The sequence below is a fragment of the Centropristis striata genome, chromosome 23 (assembly GCF_030273125.1).
Source record: "Centropristis striata isolate RG_2023a ecotype Rhode Island chromosome 23, C.striata_1.0, whole genome shotgun sequence".
Classification (NCBI taxonomy): Eukaryota; Metazoa; Chordata; class Actinopteri; order Perciformes; family Serranidae; genus Centropristis; species Centropristis striata.
Window position 1 is genome coordinate 3,500,341 of NC_081539.1, and position 16,417 is coordinate 3,516,757.

The 16,417-nt window shown below is 39.5% G+C and overlaps 1 protein-coding gene across 1 annotated transcript in view; it reads right to left on the reverse strand.

Annotated features, from left to right (window-relative positions):
• Positions 1-16,417, reverse strand: part of LOC131962140 (E3 ubiquitin-protein ligase HECW1) — a 57,102-nt gene that overhangs the window by 23,208 nt on the left and 17,477 nt on the right. The window contains exons 7-11 of the mRNA XM_059327105.1: positions 13,785-13,927; positions 12,555-12,655; positions 10,761-11,797; positions 8,214-8,793; positions 108-261 (exon numbers count right to left, since the gene is read on the reverse strand). Coding sequence (XP_059183088.1) covers positions 108-261; positions 8,214-8,793; positions 10,761-11,797; positions 12,555-12,655; positions 13,785-13,927 — 2,015 coding nt within the window. The remainder of the gene's footprint in view (positions 1-107; positions 262-8,213; positions 8,794-10,760; positions 11,798-12,554; positions 12,656-13,784; positions 13,928-16,417) is intronic.

The window sequence follows — 16,417 nt, forward strand, 5'->3', positions numbered from 1 at the left end:
TATATATATATGTATATATATATATATATATATACATATATATATATATATATATGTGGCATTGGGCAGTTAAATGGTCTGTAAATAGTTAAATCTCCCCGTCTGACCTCCTGTTGAGTTGCTCCATCTGCTGTGTGGATCCTGAGCGGGGGATGCCATGGTTACATTTGTTGTTGTGGTTCGGTCTCTGCCAGGTTGTCGTCCGGTTCACGTGGTCCACATAGAAAACTCTGCCATGGCTGTCAATACGAGCTTCCCAGTCTGTGGCAATGAAGAGGAGAAGGAGAAGAAATAAAGAAAGTTATCAGTTTCGATTTCATCCATCCATCCATCCATTTTCCTCCGCTTATCCGGGGCCGGGTCGCGGGGGCAGCAGGCTAAGCAGGGTCTTGCCCGGGGCCTCCTACCAGTTTCGTTTTCAATGTCAAGAATTTGTTTGTCGATCACATTACAGTTAATTGGATGGAAACAAACTTCGTCTATGTCATTAAAACTTTAGACCAGCGGTTCCCAAACTTTTTTTGCCGCGCACCCCCTTCTATGTCCCAGCCGGGTTGATGCACCCCCAATCCCCCACACCATTAAAAGAAAACAAAATGCAATACGCTTTTTTATGGCCATATTAAAGGCAGCATGTTTAATCACGCTCAAATGACCAGAACACACATATAATAAAATAATCACCATCACAACAATGCGCTCTCGCATTTGAATTAATCTGAAACACTGTAGCAGTTTCAATAAAATGCAACAAAATTATCCGCAAACTTTCACTTTTAAGAGCAAAGAGGATGATGACAGGCTCAGGATCAGAGGCAGAAAGCACAGAAGTTGCGGAAAATGTAATATGTTAATAATGTTAATATTTTTAGCCGCGCTAAACAAAAATTGCAGAAAGTTTAAATGAACATTAATCAATTAATATTACAGTTTTTGATTTAACATTTTATAAAGGAAATGCTTTATTTACACGTCTTTATTGTGTGGGGGGGAAAAATTGAATTGTGTAATTATCAGACCGCCATTACATTTTTCATCGTGCGCACCCCCAGGGGTCCACGCACCACACTTTGGGAATCCCTGCTTGGGACAAATGAAAAAAGCTAGAAATTGTTATTTACCCATGTTACTAGACTTTAAAAAAAAAAAAAAATACGTATACTGTTGAGTGCCTCTATTGGTGGGTTTCAAAAAATGATCTGAAAATTCCTTCCAATAGTACAACAAGTATAACGTAAAATTATCAAGCGTGTGCATCACTTTAAGCCAGGGGTCTCAAACTCAAATTACCTGGGGGCCGCTGGAGGCAGTATCAAAATGACAGAAAAAAAACACAAAATGACAGAAAAAGACGTAAACGACCAAAAAAAAAGACACAAAATTACTTAAAAAAGACACAAAGTGACCAAAAAAAGACACAAAATGACAGAAAAAAGACACAAAATGACAGAAAAAAAACGAATTTACTTAAAGAAGAAACAAAATGACCAAAAAAAGACACAGAATTAGCAAAAAAGACACAAAATTATTTTTAAAAAAGAGACAAAATTACAACAAAAAAAACAACACGGTAAAGTGCCATTCATATAAAACTCACATTAAACTTTCATATCAAGGTGGGGGCCACAAAATATCGTCACGAGGGCCGCAATTGGCCCGCGGGCCGCGAGTTTGAGACCCCTGCTTTTAGCTGTCCTCTGGAAGCACTTCTGTTGTGTTGTGGTCTTTGCAGCATTTTCTAAATGCTGCGCTCGTGTTGTCAAATTGATGAAGATGTTTTCTCAATTTGCTTGTGTTTTGTGTATTTGCATGTGTTTTCTTTAGTTGTAGTGCTTTGAGCTCTCAGGGCCACCGTACATTTGTGCTGAAAAGAAGCAAATACTCTCTCATGTCCCGAAATCTGGCATTAATTTAACCTGAATTGGTAGTCCGGAGCACCAATGTAATTTGGTCGGTAAACACTAATGTATGCTTACTTTTTTAAACTTCCAGATTATGGCCATTGGTTTTTAAGCCAAAGAAAAACAAAAAGACTGTTTGTTTGAGTCGTCATTTTACAGTGATGGGTTGGAAACGATGTAATTAACTTTAGCTATCATTCTAACTTTTGTGGGCTATTTGATGGATGCAAGGATTAAACAGAGATACAGATGTTTTAGTCTTTGAGAGTTTGGAAATGCTGTTGAATAGAACTAGTGCATGGGTCTCAAACTCGCGGCCCGCGGGCCAATTGCGGCCCTCGTGACGATATTTTGTGGCCCCCACCTTGATATGAAAGTTTAATGTGAGTTTAATATGAATGTCTCTTTACCGTGTTGTGTGTGGAAGGTCCCTTTATTGCTCCAGCTGGAGCTTTGTTTCACTTGTTTCTATGACGACGTTAACAAAAAGAAAGGCAGCTGCTACCAATATTCTCTATATTACTATTATTTTTATTCATACTTGGCCCTAATATGCCGTCATAGTCAAGTTCTCCTGGTACAAGTCACTGGAGAATAACTCTGTTTGTACGACTGTTTCTTGCAGATTCTTTTTCTAAATTTTTCATTTTTACATTGGGTCTGCAACCTTTACTAACAAAAGAGCCATTGTTGGCCAAAATAAGAGAAAAATGGTCGGAATTGAGCCGAAAACCTTATTTTGAATGAAAATAAAATGGCTGACTTAGTCTAAATGAGTCTACCAACATGACTAATTGGTCAAAATTAGCATTTATTAATATGATTTTGGAGTTTGGAGTTAGGGAAACTCAAAACTAGACTTGAAGGCTTTTTAAGATTTTCGTAAGCTATGATGCACATTTTAGTTGACTAATACAGTCATGGAAAAAATGATTAGACCATTGAATAATGAAGAGCTGATATCTAGACATTTTCCATGGTTTTTCTTGATAATGATTTTGGTTATTATTGAAGAAAACATGAAAAAATGTCTAGATATCAGCTCTTAAATTAATCGCTCATGATATATCTTAGTTGTTCTCATTATATTTGTCCAAACAAATGTACCTTTAATTGTACCAGGCAAATAAAATGAACAAGAAACTGAAGAAAACAAGGGTGGTCTATTCATTTTTTCCATGACTATGTTAAAAAGAAATGCTTTATTGCCGTATATAAGCTTAACGTTTTTACAATTGAACAATACAAATAGCTTTGGGCCTACACCAATGGTAAATGGAAATTAAATGTACTTTTTTTTTTTTTGCCACAGCCACAAAGAGCCACTGCAGACGGCCTGAAGAGCCACATGTGGCTCCGCAGACTCTTCTCTTCTGGAGTTTCCCCGGTAGTGGTCTAAATTTTTTATTTTTCCATTGGAGGTCCAGGTGAATAAAGTTAATATCATTATATTATTATCATTCTGATTGGTCAGATGTCATGGTGTCACTGTCTGTGACGTAGCCTGATCTTTGCTGATTGGCTGGAAGAAGAAATCCATTCTGATATCCACTGAAGTTACCAAATATAGTTCTTCACTTGATAAAAGGTTGAAGATGAGTGGAAGGAGGATGAGATGATGGGAAACACAAACAAGATGTTTGGATATCAAACATACATTGCAGCTTGCAGCTGATTGACACATATCGCCACACACAGCAAACCAAGAAGAAGGGATGAGACTCCAGAGTAAGACTGTGAGGTGTTGGTTCTTACTTGGAGGTAAGGCTTGGTCAGTGGCAGCAGAAAAATGGTTTAGGTCATGGCTGGGTCGCAGGACTGGTAGATGGCCAACAGGAGGGGAGAAGCCTGGGCCTACAGGACATCAGAGAGACAGTGTGGGACAAATTGTCATAACGGTGGGGGTACACTACACCACTTGGCAGACTGGGAAAGGGAAGCTAACTTGGGATATGGAGGGTGTGCTACTGTAAATATTTTGTCACCATTAACCCTTAATAGGACACTCATTGAAATACTTGCAAATTCCAAATTTCAACCCTAGAGAATATTGGAGGATATTACATACTGCCAGAATGTGTAAAAAAAAAAACATACGGACCCGGGGGAGGGGGGTAATATTTTTTTAGTTTACGAGGTTAAAGCGGCAAATCTACGAGAAAAAATGTGCAGATTTATGAGATTTAAAGTGGTGATTCTGCGAGAAAAAAGTTTTTTTTCTCACTTTTTTTCTCGTAAATCTGCGACTTTTTTCGTGCAGATTTGCTACTTTAAATCTCTTAAATCTGCAACTTTTTTCGTGCAGATTTGCTACTTTAAATCTCTTAAATCTGCAACTTTTTTCGTGCAGATTTGCCACTTTAAATCTCTTAAATCTGCAACGTTTTTTCTTGTAGATTTGCAACTTTATTCGTGCAGATTTGCTACTTTAAATCTCTTAAATCTGCGACTTTATTCGTGCAGATTTGCTACTTTAAATCTCTTAAATCTGCAACTTTTTTTCTTGTAGATTTGCCACTTTAATCTAGTAAATTTGCCATTTTTTTCTCATAAATCTGCGACTTTTTTTGCACAGATTTGCCACTTTAAATCTCTTAAATCTGCAACTTTTTTTCTTGTAGATTTGCAACTTTATTCGTGCAGATTTGCTACTTTAAATCTCTTAAATCTGCAACTTTTTTTCTTGTAGATTTGCCACTTTAATCTAGTAAATTTGCCATTTTTTTCTCATAAATCTGCGACTTTTTTTGCACAGATTTGCCACTTTAAATCTCTTAAATCTGCAACTTTTTTTCTTGTAGATTTGCAACTTTATTCGTGCAGATTTGCTACTTTAAATCTCTTAAATCTGCAACTTTTTTTCTTGTAGATTTGCCACTTTAATCTAGTAAATTTGCAACTTTTTTCTCATAAATCTGCGACTTTTTTCGCACAGATTTGCCACTTTAAGTCTCTTAAATCTGCAACTTTTTTTCTTGTAGATTTGCCACTTTAATCTAGTAAATTTGCAACTTTTTTCTCATAAATCTGCGACTTTTTTCGCGCAGATTTGCTACTTTAAATCTCTTAAATCTGCGACTTTTTTTCTTGTAGATTTGCCACTTTAATCTAGTAAATTTGCCACTTTTTTCTCATAAATCTGTGACTTTTTTCGCACAGATTTGCCACTTTAAATCTCTTAAATATGCTACTTTTTTTCTTGTAGATTTGCCACTTTAATCTAGTAAATTTGCCACTTTTTTCTCATAAATCTGCGACTTTTTTCGTGCAGATTTGCTACTTTAAATCTCTTAAATCTGCGACTTTTTTTCTTGTAGATTTGCCACTTTAATCTAGTAAATTTGCAACTTTTTTCTCTAAATATTACTATTATTTTTATTCATACTTGGCCCTAATATGCCGTCATAGTCAAGTTCTCCTGGTACAAGTCACTGAAGAATAACTCTGTTTGTACGACTGTTTCTTGCAGATTTTTTTTCTAAATTTTTCATTTTTACATTGGGTCTGCAACCTTTACTAACAAAAGAGCCATTGTTGGCCAAAATAAGATACAAATTGTCGGAATTGAGCCAAAAACCTTACTTACTTAGTCTAAATGAGTCTACCAACATAACTAATTGGTCAAAATTAGTATATATTAATATGATTTTGGAGTTTGGAGTTGGGGAAACTCAAAACTAGACTTGAAGTCAACTAGACTTGAAGTTTTTTTTTAAAAAAAAAAGGCTTTTTTGTAAGATTTTCGTAAGCTATGATGCACATTTTAGTTGACTAATACAGTCATGGAAAAAATGATTAGACCATTGAATAATGAAGAGCTGATATCTAGACATTTTCCATGGTTTTTCTTGATAATGATTTTGGTTATTATCAAGAAAACAAGAAAAATGTCTAGATATCAGCTCTTAAATTAAACTCTTATCAACTATTTTTGTTGTTCTCATTATATTTGTCCAAACAAATGAACCTTTAATTGTACCAGGCAAATAAAATGAACAAGAAACTGAAGAAAACAAAAGTGGTCTATTCATTTTTTCCATGACTATGTTAAAAAGAAATGCTTTATTGGCGTATATAAGCTTAACGTTTTTTACAATTGAACAATATAAATTGCTTTGGGCCTACACCAATGATAAATGGAAATTAAATGTACTTTTTTTTTCTTCATGTGGCTCCGGAGACTCTTCTCTTCTGGAGTTCCTCGGTAGTGGAACAAGTTACCAAACTCCATTTAATCCACTGAGTCCCTTTAAAGCAGAGACTGAAGACCCAGCTCTTCACACATAATGGATATGGATGATGGGGAATGAAAGACAGAAGGAAAAAAAAAGAAATATGCACTCTTTGCCTGTGAATTGGTGGTTGTGGGCGGTGGATGTTTAGGGGGAGATAGCAGGTCAACAATAAATGTCATAGAAGAGGTTGACATAATCTGAAAGATTCATTTGAGATGTCGCTCAGCACTGTGTGTCAAGTTATTCTGGTGAAAAACATCTAATTAAAATGACTTAATTGATGAATTATTTAATTAGTAAAGCCTATTATGGTGAATAAAGGGTCATAACATTAGTGGACGCTTTCTAAAGTCCAGTCCGTGTTCAACAAGTTGTTGCAGCAATTTTGGGGTTGATACCAGTTGTTACACACAATTGGTGCAGAATTATGCAATTTTATTCATATTGACAAAAAAATAATGTATTTTTTTGGTCATTTTGTTTCTTTTTTTGGTCATTTTGTGTCTTTTTTTTTTTGGTAATTTGGTGTCTTTTCTAGTCATTTTGTGTCTTTTTTGGTCATTTTGTGTCTTTTTTTGGTAATTTGGTGTCTTTTCTAGTCATTTTGTGTCTTTTTTGGTCATTTTGTGTCTTTTTTTGTCACTTTGTGTCTTTTTTGGTCATTTTATTTCCTTTTTGGTAATTTTGTGTCTTTTCTAGTCATTTTGTGCCTTTTTTGGTCATTTTGTGTCTTTTTTTGTCACTTTGTGTCTTTTTTGGTCATTTTATTTCCTTTTTGGTCATTTTGTGTCTGTTTTGGTCATTTTATGTCTTTTTTTTGTCATTTTGTGTCTTTTTTGGTCATTTAGTGGTCAATTTGTGTCTTTTTTTGTCATTTTGTTTCCTTTTTTGGTGATTTTGTGACTTTTAGTCTTTTTGTGTCTTTTTTGGTCATTTTGTTTCTTTTTTGGGTCATTTTGTGTCTATTTTGGTAAATTTGTGTCTTTTTGTGGTCAATTTGAGTCCTTTTTTGCTTAATTTTATGTAATTTTTTTGGTAATTTTGTGTCTTTTTTTGGTCATTTTGTTTCTTTTTTTGGTCATTTTGTGTCTTTTTTTGGTCATTTTGTGTCTTTTCTAGTCATTTTATCTTTCTTGGTCATTTTGTCTTTTTTTGATCATTTTGTGATCATTTTGTTCTTTTTTTTGGTCGTTTTGTGTATTTTTTTGGTCATTTTGTGTTTTGAAACATCATTTTCAAGATCAGATATTATGTTTTCCTTTGTTTCTTTTGGGTTCAGATTTCCTAATGGACATAATAGCCGAAGATTTCAGAGGGTTTTAGTCGTAAACAAGAAAGAAGGTGATGTTTTATCTCACCGATGTTGTTTCTGTCACTGGGTCCTGCCACAGCTGGCGCCTGCTGCTCTCCTCTCCTGGCCTCCTTCAACCTCCCCGTCCTCCTCTCTCCTCCCGCCCTGCCCACCTCCTGGCCCTCTGGCACGGAGTCAACTTTTTTGGTAATTTTGTGTCTTTTTGTGGTCATTTTGAGTCCTTTTTTGCTTAATTTTATGTACTTTTTTGGTAATTTTGTGTCTTTTTTGGTCATTTAGAGTCTTTTTTGGTAATTTTATGTCTTTTTTTGATCATTTTATGGTCAATGTGTGTGTTTTTTGGTAATTTTGTGTCTTTTTTGGTCATTTAGAGTCTTTTTTGGTAATTTTATATCTTTTTTTGATCATTTTATGGTCAATTTGCATGTTTTTTGGTAATTTTGTGTCTTTTTTTAGTCATTTTGTTTCTTTTTTGGGTAATGTAGTGTCTTTTTGGGGTAATTTTGTGTCTTTTTTTGGTCATTTATTGTATTTTATTTTGGCCATTTTGTTTCATTTTTTTTGTAATTTTGTGTCTTTTTTGGTCATTTTGTGTCTTTTTTGTCATTTTTTTTTGTTTTTTGGTCATTTTGTTTCTTTTTCTGTCATTTTGTTTCTTTTTTTGGTCCTTTTGTGTGTTTTTTGGTCATTTCTTGATGCACATAATAGCCGAAGATTTCAGAGGGTGAAGTCGTAAACAAGAAAGAAGGTGGTGTTTTATCTCACCGATGTTGTTTCTGTCACTGGGTCCTGCCACAGCTGGCGCCTCCTGCTCTCCTCTCCTGGCCTCCTTCAACCTCCCCGTCCTCCTCTCTCCTCCCGCCCTGCCCACCTCCTGGCCCTCTGGCACGGAGTCGACATCGGGCACTGACTCGAAGGCGCTCTCCTCGTCCTCCTCCTCGTCCTGGGAGGAGAACACGGTGCTGCCCGAGAGTCTGTTGCTGTCCACCGAGGAGAGGCGGGTGTGGCTGCAGAAGCGGTTCCTCCCCTCGTAGCCAGAGTTGGTGTAGCAGGAAGTGCTGTAACAGGAAGTGCTGTAACAGGAAGTGCTGTAGCAGGAAGTGTCACAAAACTCGCACTCGTTCTCGCCCGGGTGTTTGTGGGTGCTCATGCTAACTTTTCTTCCCACTCCATTGCTGGAATCGCCCTCCTCGCTCTCCAGGTCGGAGGGGGAGATCCGTCGGACTGCTGTGTGTCCTCCTCCTTCTCCCTCGTTCTCCAGAAGCTGGTTCAGCTCAGAAAGGTGCTCGATGGAGAGGCTGCGAGGGAGGCAGCGGTGGCAGCAGGGGCCCGGACACTCTGGGACCTGCAAGAAACACAATGTCAATCTGTGTAGGAGGTAAAACATATATTTTATTGATTCATGAATCAACATAGATTGACTTAGCTCAGTGGTTCCCAACCTTTTTCTTGAGGGACCCACATTTTTACCATTGTAAACTTTGGCAACCCCCCCATCATCTATTGTTTCTGTGAAGCCGAACTCAATGTGACTTTCATGGTACCCTCTCTTCTTCTTTTTGAGATATTCAGCATTCTGGTCTCCCTGACGCTTCGCCATTAGCTCTGTGTTTCTGTTGTTAGGTGAGGTTACCACTAGGTGAGGTTACCTCTAGGTGAGGTTACCTCTAGGTGAGGTTACCGCTAGGTGAGGTTACCTCTAGGTGAGGTTACCGCTAGGTGAGGTTACCTCTAGGTGAGGTTACCGCTAGGTGAGGTTACCTCTAGGTGAGGTTACCTCTAGGTGAGGTTACCTCTAGGTGAGGTTATCGCTAGGTGAGGTTACCGCTAGGTGAGGTTACCGCTAGGTGTGGTTACCTCTAGGTGAGGTTATCGCTAGGTGAGGTTACCGCTAGGTGAGGTTACCTCTAGGTGAGGTTACCTCTCGGTGAGGTTACCTCTAGGTGAGGTTACCGCTAGGTGAGGTTACCTCTAGGTGAGGTTATCGCTAGGTGAGGTTACCTCTAGGTGAGGTTACTGCTAGGTGAGGTTACCTCTAGGTGAGGTTACCACTAGGTGAGGTTACCTCTAGGTGAGGTTACCACTAGGTGAGGTTACCTCTAGGTGAGGTTACCGCTAGGTGAGGTTCCTGCTAGGTGAGGTTACCTCTAGGTGAGGTTACCGCTAGGTGAGGTTACCGCTAGGTGAGGTTACCTCTAGGTGAGGTTATCGCTAGGTGAGGTTACCTCTAGGTGAGGTTACCGCTAGGTGAGGTTACCTCTAGGTGAGGTTACCTCTCGGTGAGGTTACCTCTAGGTGAGGTTACCTCTCGGTGAGGTTACCACTAGGTGAGGTTACCTCTAGGTGAGGTTACCTCTAGGTGAGGTTACCTCTTGGTGAGGTTACCACTAGGTGAGGTTACCTCTAGGTGAGGTTACCTCTCGGTGAGGTTACCTCTAGGTGAGGTTACCGCTAGGTGAGGTTTCCTCTAGGTGAGGTTACCGCTAGGTGAGGTTACCGCTAGGTGAGGTTACCTCTAGGTGAGGTTATCTCTAGGTGAGGTTACCTCTAGGTGAGGTTACCGCTAGGTGAGGTTACCTCTAGGTGAGGTTACCTCTCGGTGAGGTTACCTCTAGGTGAGGTTACCTCTCGGTGAGGTTACCACTAGGTGAGGTTACCTTTAGGTGAGGTTACCTCTAGGTGAGGTTACCTCTTGGTGAGGTTACCACTAGGTGAGGTTACCTCTAGGTGAGGTTACCTCTCGGTGAGGTTACCTCTAGGTGAGGTTACCGCTAGGTGAGGTTTCCTCTAGGTGAGGTTACCGCTAGGTGAGGTTACCTCTAGGTGAGGTTACCTCTAGGTGAGGTTACCGCTAGGTGAGGTTACCTCTAGGTGAGGTTACCTCTCGGTGAGGTTACCTCTAGGTGAGGTTATCGCTAGGTGAGGTTACCTCTAGGTGAGGTTACCTCTAGGTGAGGTTAAAGACACTAAATTACCAAAAAAGAAACAAAATTACACATGAACACTTTAACACAGTGGAGACAGAGCTGACTTCCAAAATGATTTGGCAACCCCCAGAAATCATCTCGAGACCCAAATTGGGGTCGGGACCCCAAGGTTGGGAATAGCTGGTTAAGGGTAGCCTCTGCCACCAGTATGAATGTGTGTGTGTGTGTGTGTGTGTGTGTGTGTGAATGGGTGAATGAGTGCAGTCTTTAGTGTGAAGAGCTCTGAGTGGTCGCAAATCGACTATATATAAGTATAGTATGTATAGTATAGTATGCTATATAAGTGCAGGTCCATCTACCATTGACCTTTGACCTTTGACCTTACCTGAGAGGGAGACTGAGTTGTATCGTCCTCCTCCTCGTCCTCCTGCCCCTCCTCCTCTTTGGAGGTTTTAAGTATGGGTGATGTGGAGGTGGTTTGTTGAATGCTGCTCGTGTCCTCCACCTCCCCGGGCTCCACCTCCTCCTGCTCCTCCTCCTCCTCCTGGCTGGGGGCCCTGTGCTGGGCCGAGGGGAGGCTGTGGAGGAGGTGGTGGATGCGGATGTAGTGGGAGCGCGGCGTCTCCGGCTCGCTGCAGGCCGAGGCGATCACCGTTTCCAGCTCCGACACGGGAAGCGAGCTGGGCCGGTTTTTGCGGCGCAAGGGAGCCTGGGAGTTGTAGTTTGAGAAGAGGGACTGCTGGCAGGGGCAGGGGACGCTGCTCCTTTCTTCTCCCTCTGGCACCTTCTGTGGGGCCCTTTCAGCTTGCTCACTCGGGGCCTCCTCAGGAGCTATAGTCCCCTCCGCTGGGGCCCCCTCTGCTGGGGCCCCCTCTGCTGGGGCCCCCTCTGCTGGGGCCCCTACGCTTGTTGATACAACTTCAGGATTGTCAGAGTCGTCTGGCTTTGGCTGCGTTTCCTCCCCAACCTCCTTTTCTTCTACTTCCACATCCTCAGCTTGTGGTGTAGACTGTGCTCTCTCCTCCTCCTCCACCTCCTCCTCCTCCCTTCCTTCATTTTCCACCCCCTCCCCACTGATCTCCTCCTGCTGCTCAGCCAAGGGCCCCTCCTCCGGCTCCACCCGTGGCTCCGTAGACTGGAGCTCCTCTCTGACTGTATTCTCTTCCTCGGCGGTTTCTTGCACCTCCGGTGTCTCCTCGGCCTCCCCAGTCTCCCCAGTCTCGGCAGGATGGACCTCCTCAAGTGTGGACACTTGGTCGGTGGGGGTCTGGGGGCCAGGAGGGGCGTCCAGAGGAAGATCAGGCATGTCGGGTCCCACACTGAGTGTGTCTTCATCAGGAGCATCAGCTGCATGGTTGGCATTTGCTGCATTTCCAACCTCAGGACAGGCTGCTTCTATGACCAGGGAGATCTCCTCATCATCTAGTCAAAGAACACATGGAGAGGTCAAAATGTTGAATAAAAAGACACAAATTGACCAAAAAAGACTCAAATTGACCACAAAATTATCAAAAAAAGACACAAAATTACCAGAAAAGACACAAAATGACCAAAGAAAGACACAAAATTACCAAAAAAGACACAAAATGACTCATCATCTAGTCAAAGAACACATGGAGAAATCAAATTGTTGAATAAACTCTTGTAAGTTGGTGCCATTATACTGGTTTGTGTCTACCATATTATAGTTGTGAAATGCAAAAGTTTGGGTTATGTACCCTTCTGTTGTTAGAAGAGTACTGAACCCTCTATGGTACGCATTATGATGCCAGATCACAAATTGACCAAAAAAAGGAAACAAAATGACCAAAAAAGACACAAAATGAGAAGACAGAATGACCAAAAAAAAACACAGAAGACACATAATGACAAAAGAAAGACACAAAAAAGACACAAAAAAGACAAAAAAACCCCCACAAATGACCAAAAAAGACACAAAATGACTTACAAAGGCATTAAAAGACATGAAAAGGATAAAAAAAAATGGACAAAATAGCCCTCTAAGACTCCATAGAGTTAATAAATGTGAAAGACTCTCTAGTTGTTGATTTCTCCAACAACTCCAGAGCTTTAAACAGTTTCCTATCAAGTGACAGCTGATTTGAGAGCTGAATAGTAGGGAAGGGGAGGATGGGGTTAACAATATATCTACTGCTGGATGGCTCTTTGCCTGATGTACCTGGGTGAATAGAAGAGGTCAGCTCAAAGCGAAACTGCAGCTGGCCACAGACGTGATCTGTTGGCAACTTACGACCCAGCGTATAACTCACGACCCGATCCCTGTGGACAGATAGAGAAAAACAGGAAAGACCATGTAAGGTAGAAGTGCAGGCTGAGACATGGAGAAAAAGAACTGAAATATAGCTAATGAAATCATAGAATAAGACGATCACATGAGATTTAAACTGACAACAACCACCCACTTCCTTCATCTCATCCACTGACTATGTGAGCTAGTGCAGTGGTTCCCAACCTTTTTCTTGAGGGTCCCACATTTTTTACCATTGTAAACTTTGGCGACCCCCCCATCGTCCATTGCTTCTATAAAGCCGAATTCAATGTGACTTTCATGGTACCCTCTCTTTTTCTTTTTAAGATATTCAGCATTTTCGTCTCCCTGATGCTTCGCCATTTTTCCATTAGCTTTGTGTTTCTGTTGTTAGGTGAGGTTACCGCCAGGCGAGGTTACCTCTAGGTGAAGTTACCGCTAGGTGAGGTTACCTCTAGGTGAGGTTACCACTAGGTGAGGTTACCTCTAGATGAAGTTACCTCTAGGTGAGGTTACCGCTAGGTGAGGTTACCGCTAGGTGAGGTTACCGCTAGGTGAGGTTACCGCCAGGTGAGGTTACCTCTAGGTGAGGTTACCGCTAGGTGAGGTTACCTCTACCTCTAAAAAGATACAAAATGACCAAAAAAGAACCAAAATGACAAAAAAAAGAAACAAAATGACTAAAAAAAGACACAAAATGACGAAAACAAGGAAACAAAATGACCAAAAAAGACACAAATTGACCACAAAATGATCAGAAAAAGACACAAAATTACCCAAAAAAAAGACACAAAATGACTAGAAAAGACACAAAATTACCAAAAAGACACAAAATAACCAAAAAGAGACACAAAATGACAAAAAAAAGACACTAAATGACCAAAAAAAGACACAAAATTACCCAAAAAAAGGACAGTAAATTACCCCAAAAAAAGACACTAAATGACCAAAAAGAGACACAAAATTACCAAAAAAGACACAAAATTACCAAAAAAAGACACTAAATGACAAAAAAAGACACTGTTTGAGAATAGCTGATCTAGTGGATTCAGAAAATAAAGACAATGGTTCATGAAGCTTTGTTGCGACTTCACTAATATTTGGACTGACAACGAGTACATAGAGTGTTGTGTGTTTTACCCGATGGCATGTTTCTCCAGCAGCCTCTGGACAGGTACAGAGAGCCTCCCCAGGAAACGTTTGATGATTGGCCGACTCTTTGCAAACTTATCCTTCACCTCGATCTCCAGGACGTCAGTGGGCAGAGAAACAAAGGTAAACCTCTGGAGAAAGAGACACACAGGGATTAGACCACTTAATGTCATTGCACTGGAAGGATGTTTGCTATTTGTATATACACTACAGTTTGCCAGGACAGTCCAGGCGGCAACCTCCTGGTCTGAGCAGGGAGGCAAACCAGGAAGTGCCTTAAGCTGCATTCTACCAAAAATTCCAGCAGAATTTTTTTTTCAGGACAACACTATGGTCTCAATCTGTTCACTGTACAGTAAATATTCAAGTGCAATTTATTATGAATTTTAATATAATGTAATATTTTACTGTTCAGTCTATATCTCAAGGCATTTTATAAAAAATTTTAAAAATCCACAGTGAACTGTTCTGTGAATATCATGCAATTAATCTTCTTTCCATATTTATCTGATATTTGGGCCTGGTTGTGTAACACTTTATTCTGAAAACTGAAAACCACACGTCGACACAACAAATACATTTTCGGCGCGACGCAATTTGATTATTTCACGTAGTGTGTTCATGTAAAGTTAATACTTCATCTCCTCTATGCGGGTAAGAGTTTTATACTGAAAAAAAAGTCAGAAAGAATGACAGTAAAGTGTTTATCGTTCATGTCAGGTAAGCAGTCTCAATGAATTTACCGTAAATATCACAATACGGGTCACTACATTATATATTATTATTATTATATAGTGATGGCTCACTTGACTGCAGTCAAACTCCCGGGTCCGGACCAATTAAATATTAAAATCAAATTAATTCCTGCTGCTCGTTTTTCCATTTCGTATTTTTGATCTGAGCCTAAGACTGAAATATGAAAAAACAAGCATTTTTTTCGTTTTTTGTTTTATAATAAAAACAAATAACAAAATAACCAGTCAAATTTTTATTATTTGATTTTGATTGCCAATTGAAAATGGAAAGAACGAATGATACACAGATTAACGATAAGATCAGTTGTTCACAAGAAGGATAAGACGAGATCTCTGCTGGTCATCATCACCAAAAAAATCAATCAAAACATATCAGATTCAGCACATTAGAAGTAAATGACATTAATCAAGGTCAGCACTCATCCAATATACTGGCAAATGGAGATAAATATAACCGCACATTAATAATTTAAAAAATGTTCATAGCAACACAATATATCTTTAAGAGAGCTCTATGGACAATACTTTCCAGGACCCATTCTTGTCATGCTTTATTTACTTTTTTGAGTGCTAATACTAAGCTATTTTATCTTGTTATATAATGATGCAAAATTGTCTCTTACAGCTGCACAGTACTAGACTGCAGTATGGAAAGCATACTGACTGAGTTTAGCATGCTATGGAGACCCATTAGAGTTTTCAGTACATTACTGCCAAGCAAGCTGAGCTCCACTTTCAACATTAAAAGCTGTTTGGCAAAGGAAAAATGGCTTTGAGCTGAGTGGATGCTGCCGAGGGGGACACAACATTAAATCAGCGTATGGAGTTTCCCCCGGGACGTAATAAAAGGTGGAGCGTACGCTGTGGAGCCTTCTGAGAAGCACACTGCAGTATGACTGAAAAGAACCTTTGTGTTATGCACAAAACAGTAAATTCTAGTGATGCTACAGTTTATCCATCTACAGTTGCAAGAAAAAGTAAGTGAACCCTTTGAAATGACCAAGTATTGTGCATTTATTTGTCATAAAATGGTATCTGATCTGCATCTAAGTCCCAAGTATAGACAAAAACAACATGGTTAACCTAATAAAACACAAACAATTATAATATTTCATGTCTTTGTTGTATTTAACCATGAAACATTCATAATACTGGTAGAAAAAGTAAGTGAACCCTTTGAAATGGCCTAGTTTTCTGCATTCATTTGTCATAAAATGGGATCTGATAAGGATCTCTAAGTCCCAAGTATAGACAAAAACAACATGGTTAACCTAATAAAACACAAACAATTATAATATTTCATGTCTTTGTTGTGTTTATCCATGAGACATTCAAAATGCTGGTAGAAAAAGTAAGGAAACCCTTTGAAATGGCCTAGTTTTCTGCATTATTTTGTCATAAAATGGGATCTGATCTGCATTTAAGGCCCAAGTATATGCAAACACAATGTGCATAACCTAATACCATACAAACAATTATAATATTTCATGTCTTGGTTGTATTTATCCATGAAACATTTATAAAACTGGTAGAAAAAGTAAGTGAAACATTTGGCTAATGACTCCATTAAGAGTTAATTGGAGTCAGGAGTTAGCAAACTTGGAGTCCGAACAATGAAATGAGATTTGAGTGAGGTGTAGAGATACTTTGACCTGTAAAAAACACTCAAACTTATGAGTTGCTATGCTATTCATAAGAGTTTACAAATAAATGAAATTAATCCGTTGGATTCCTATGGACCCCACAGTATATTAGCACTGAAAGACATGTTATTTTTTGGGTGTGTGGCTGTAACTGTAATGTTATTGATATGGGCTTGCATTAGCGGGTTAGCGTTAGCGGGTTAGCGTTAGCAGTAATGTGCAG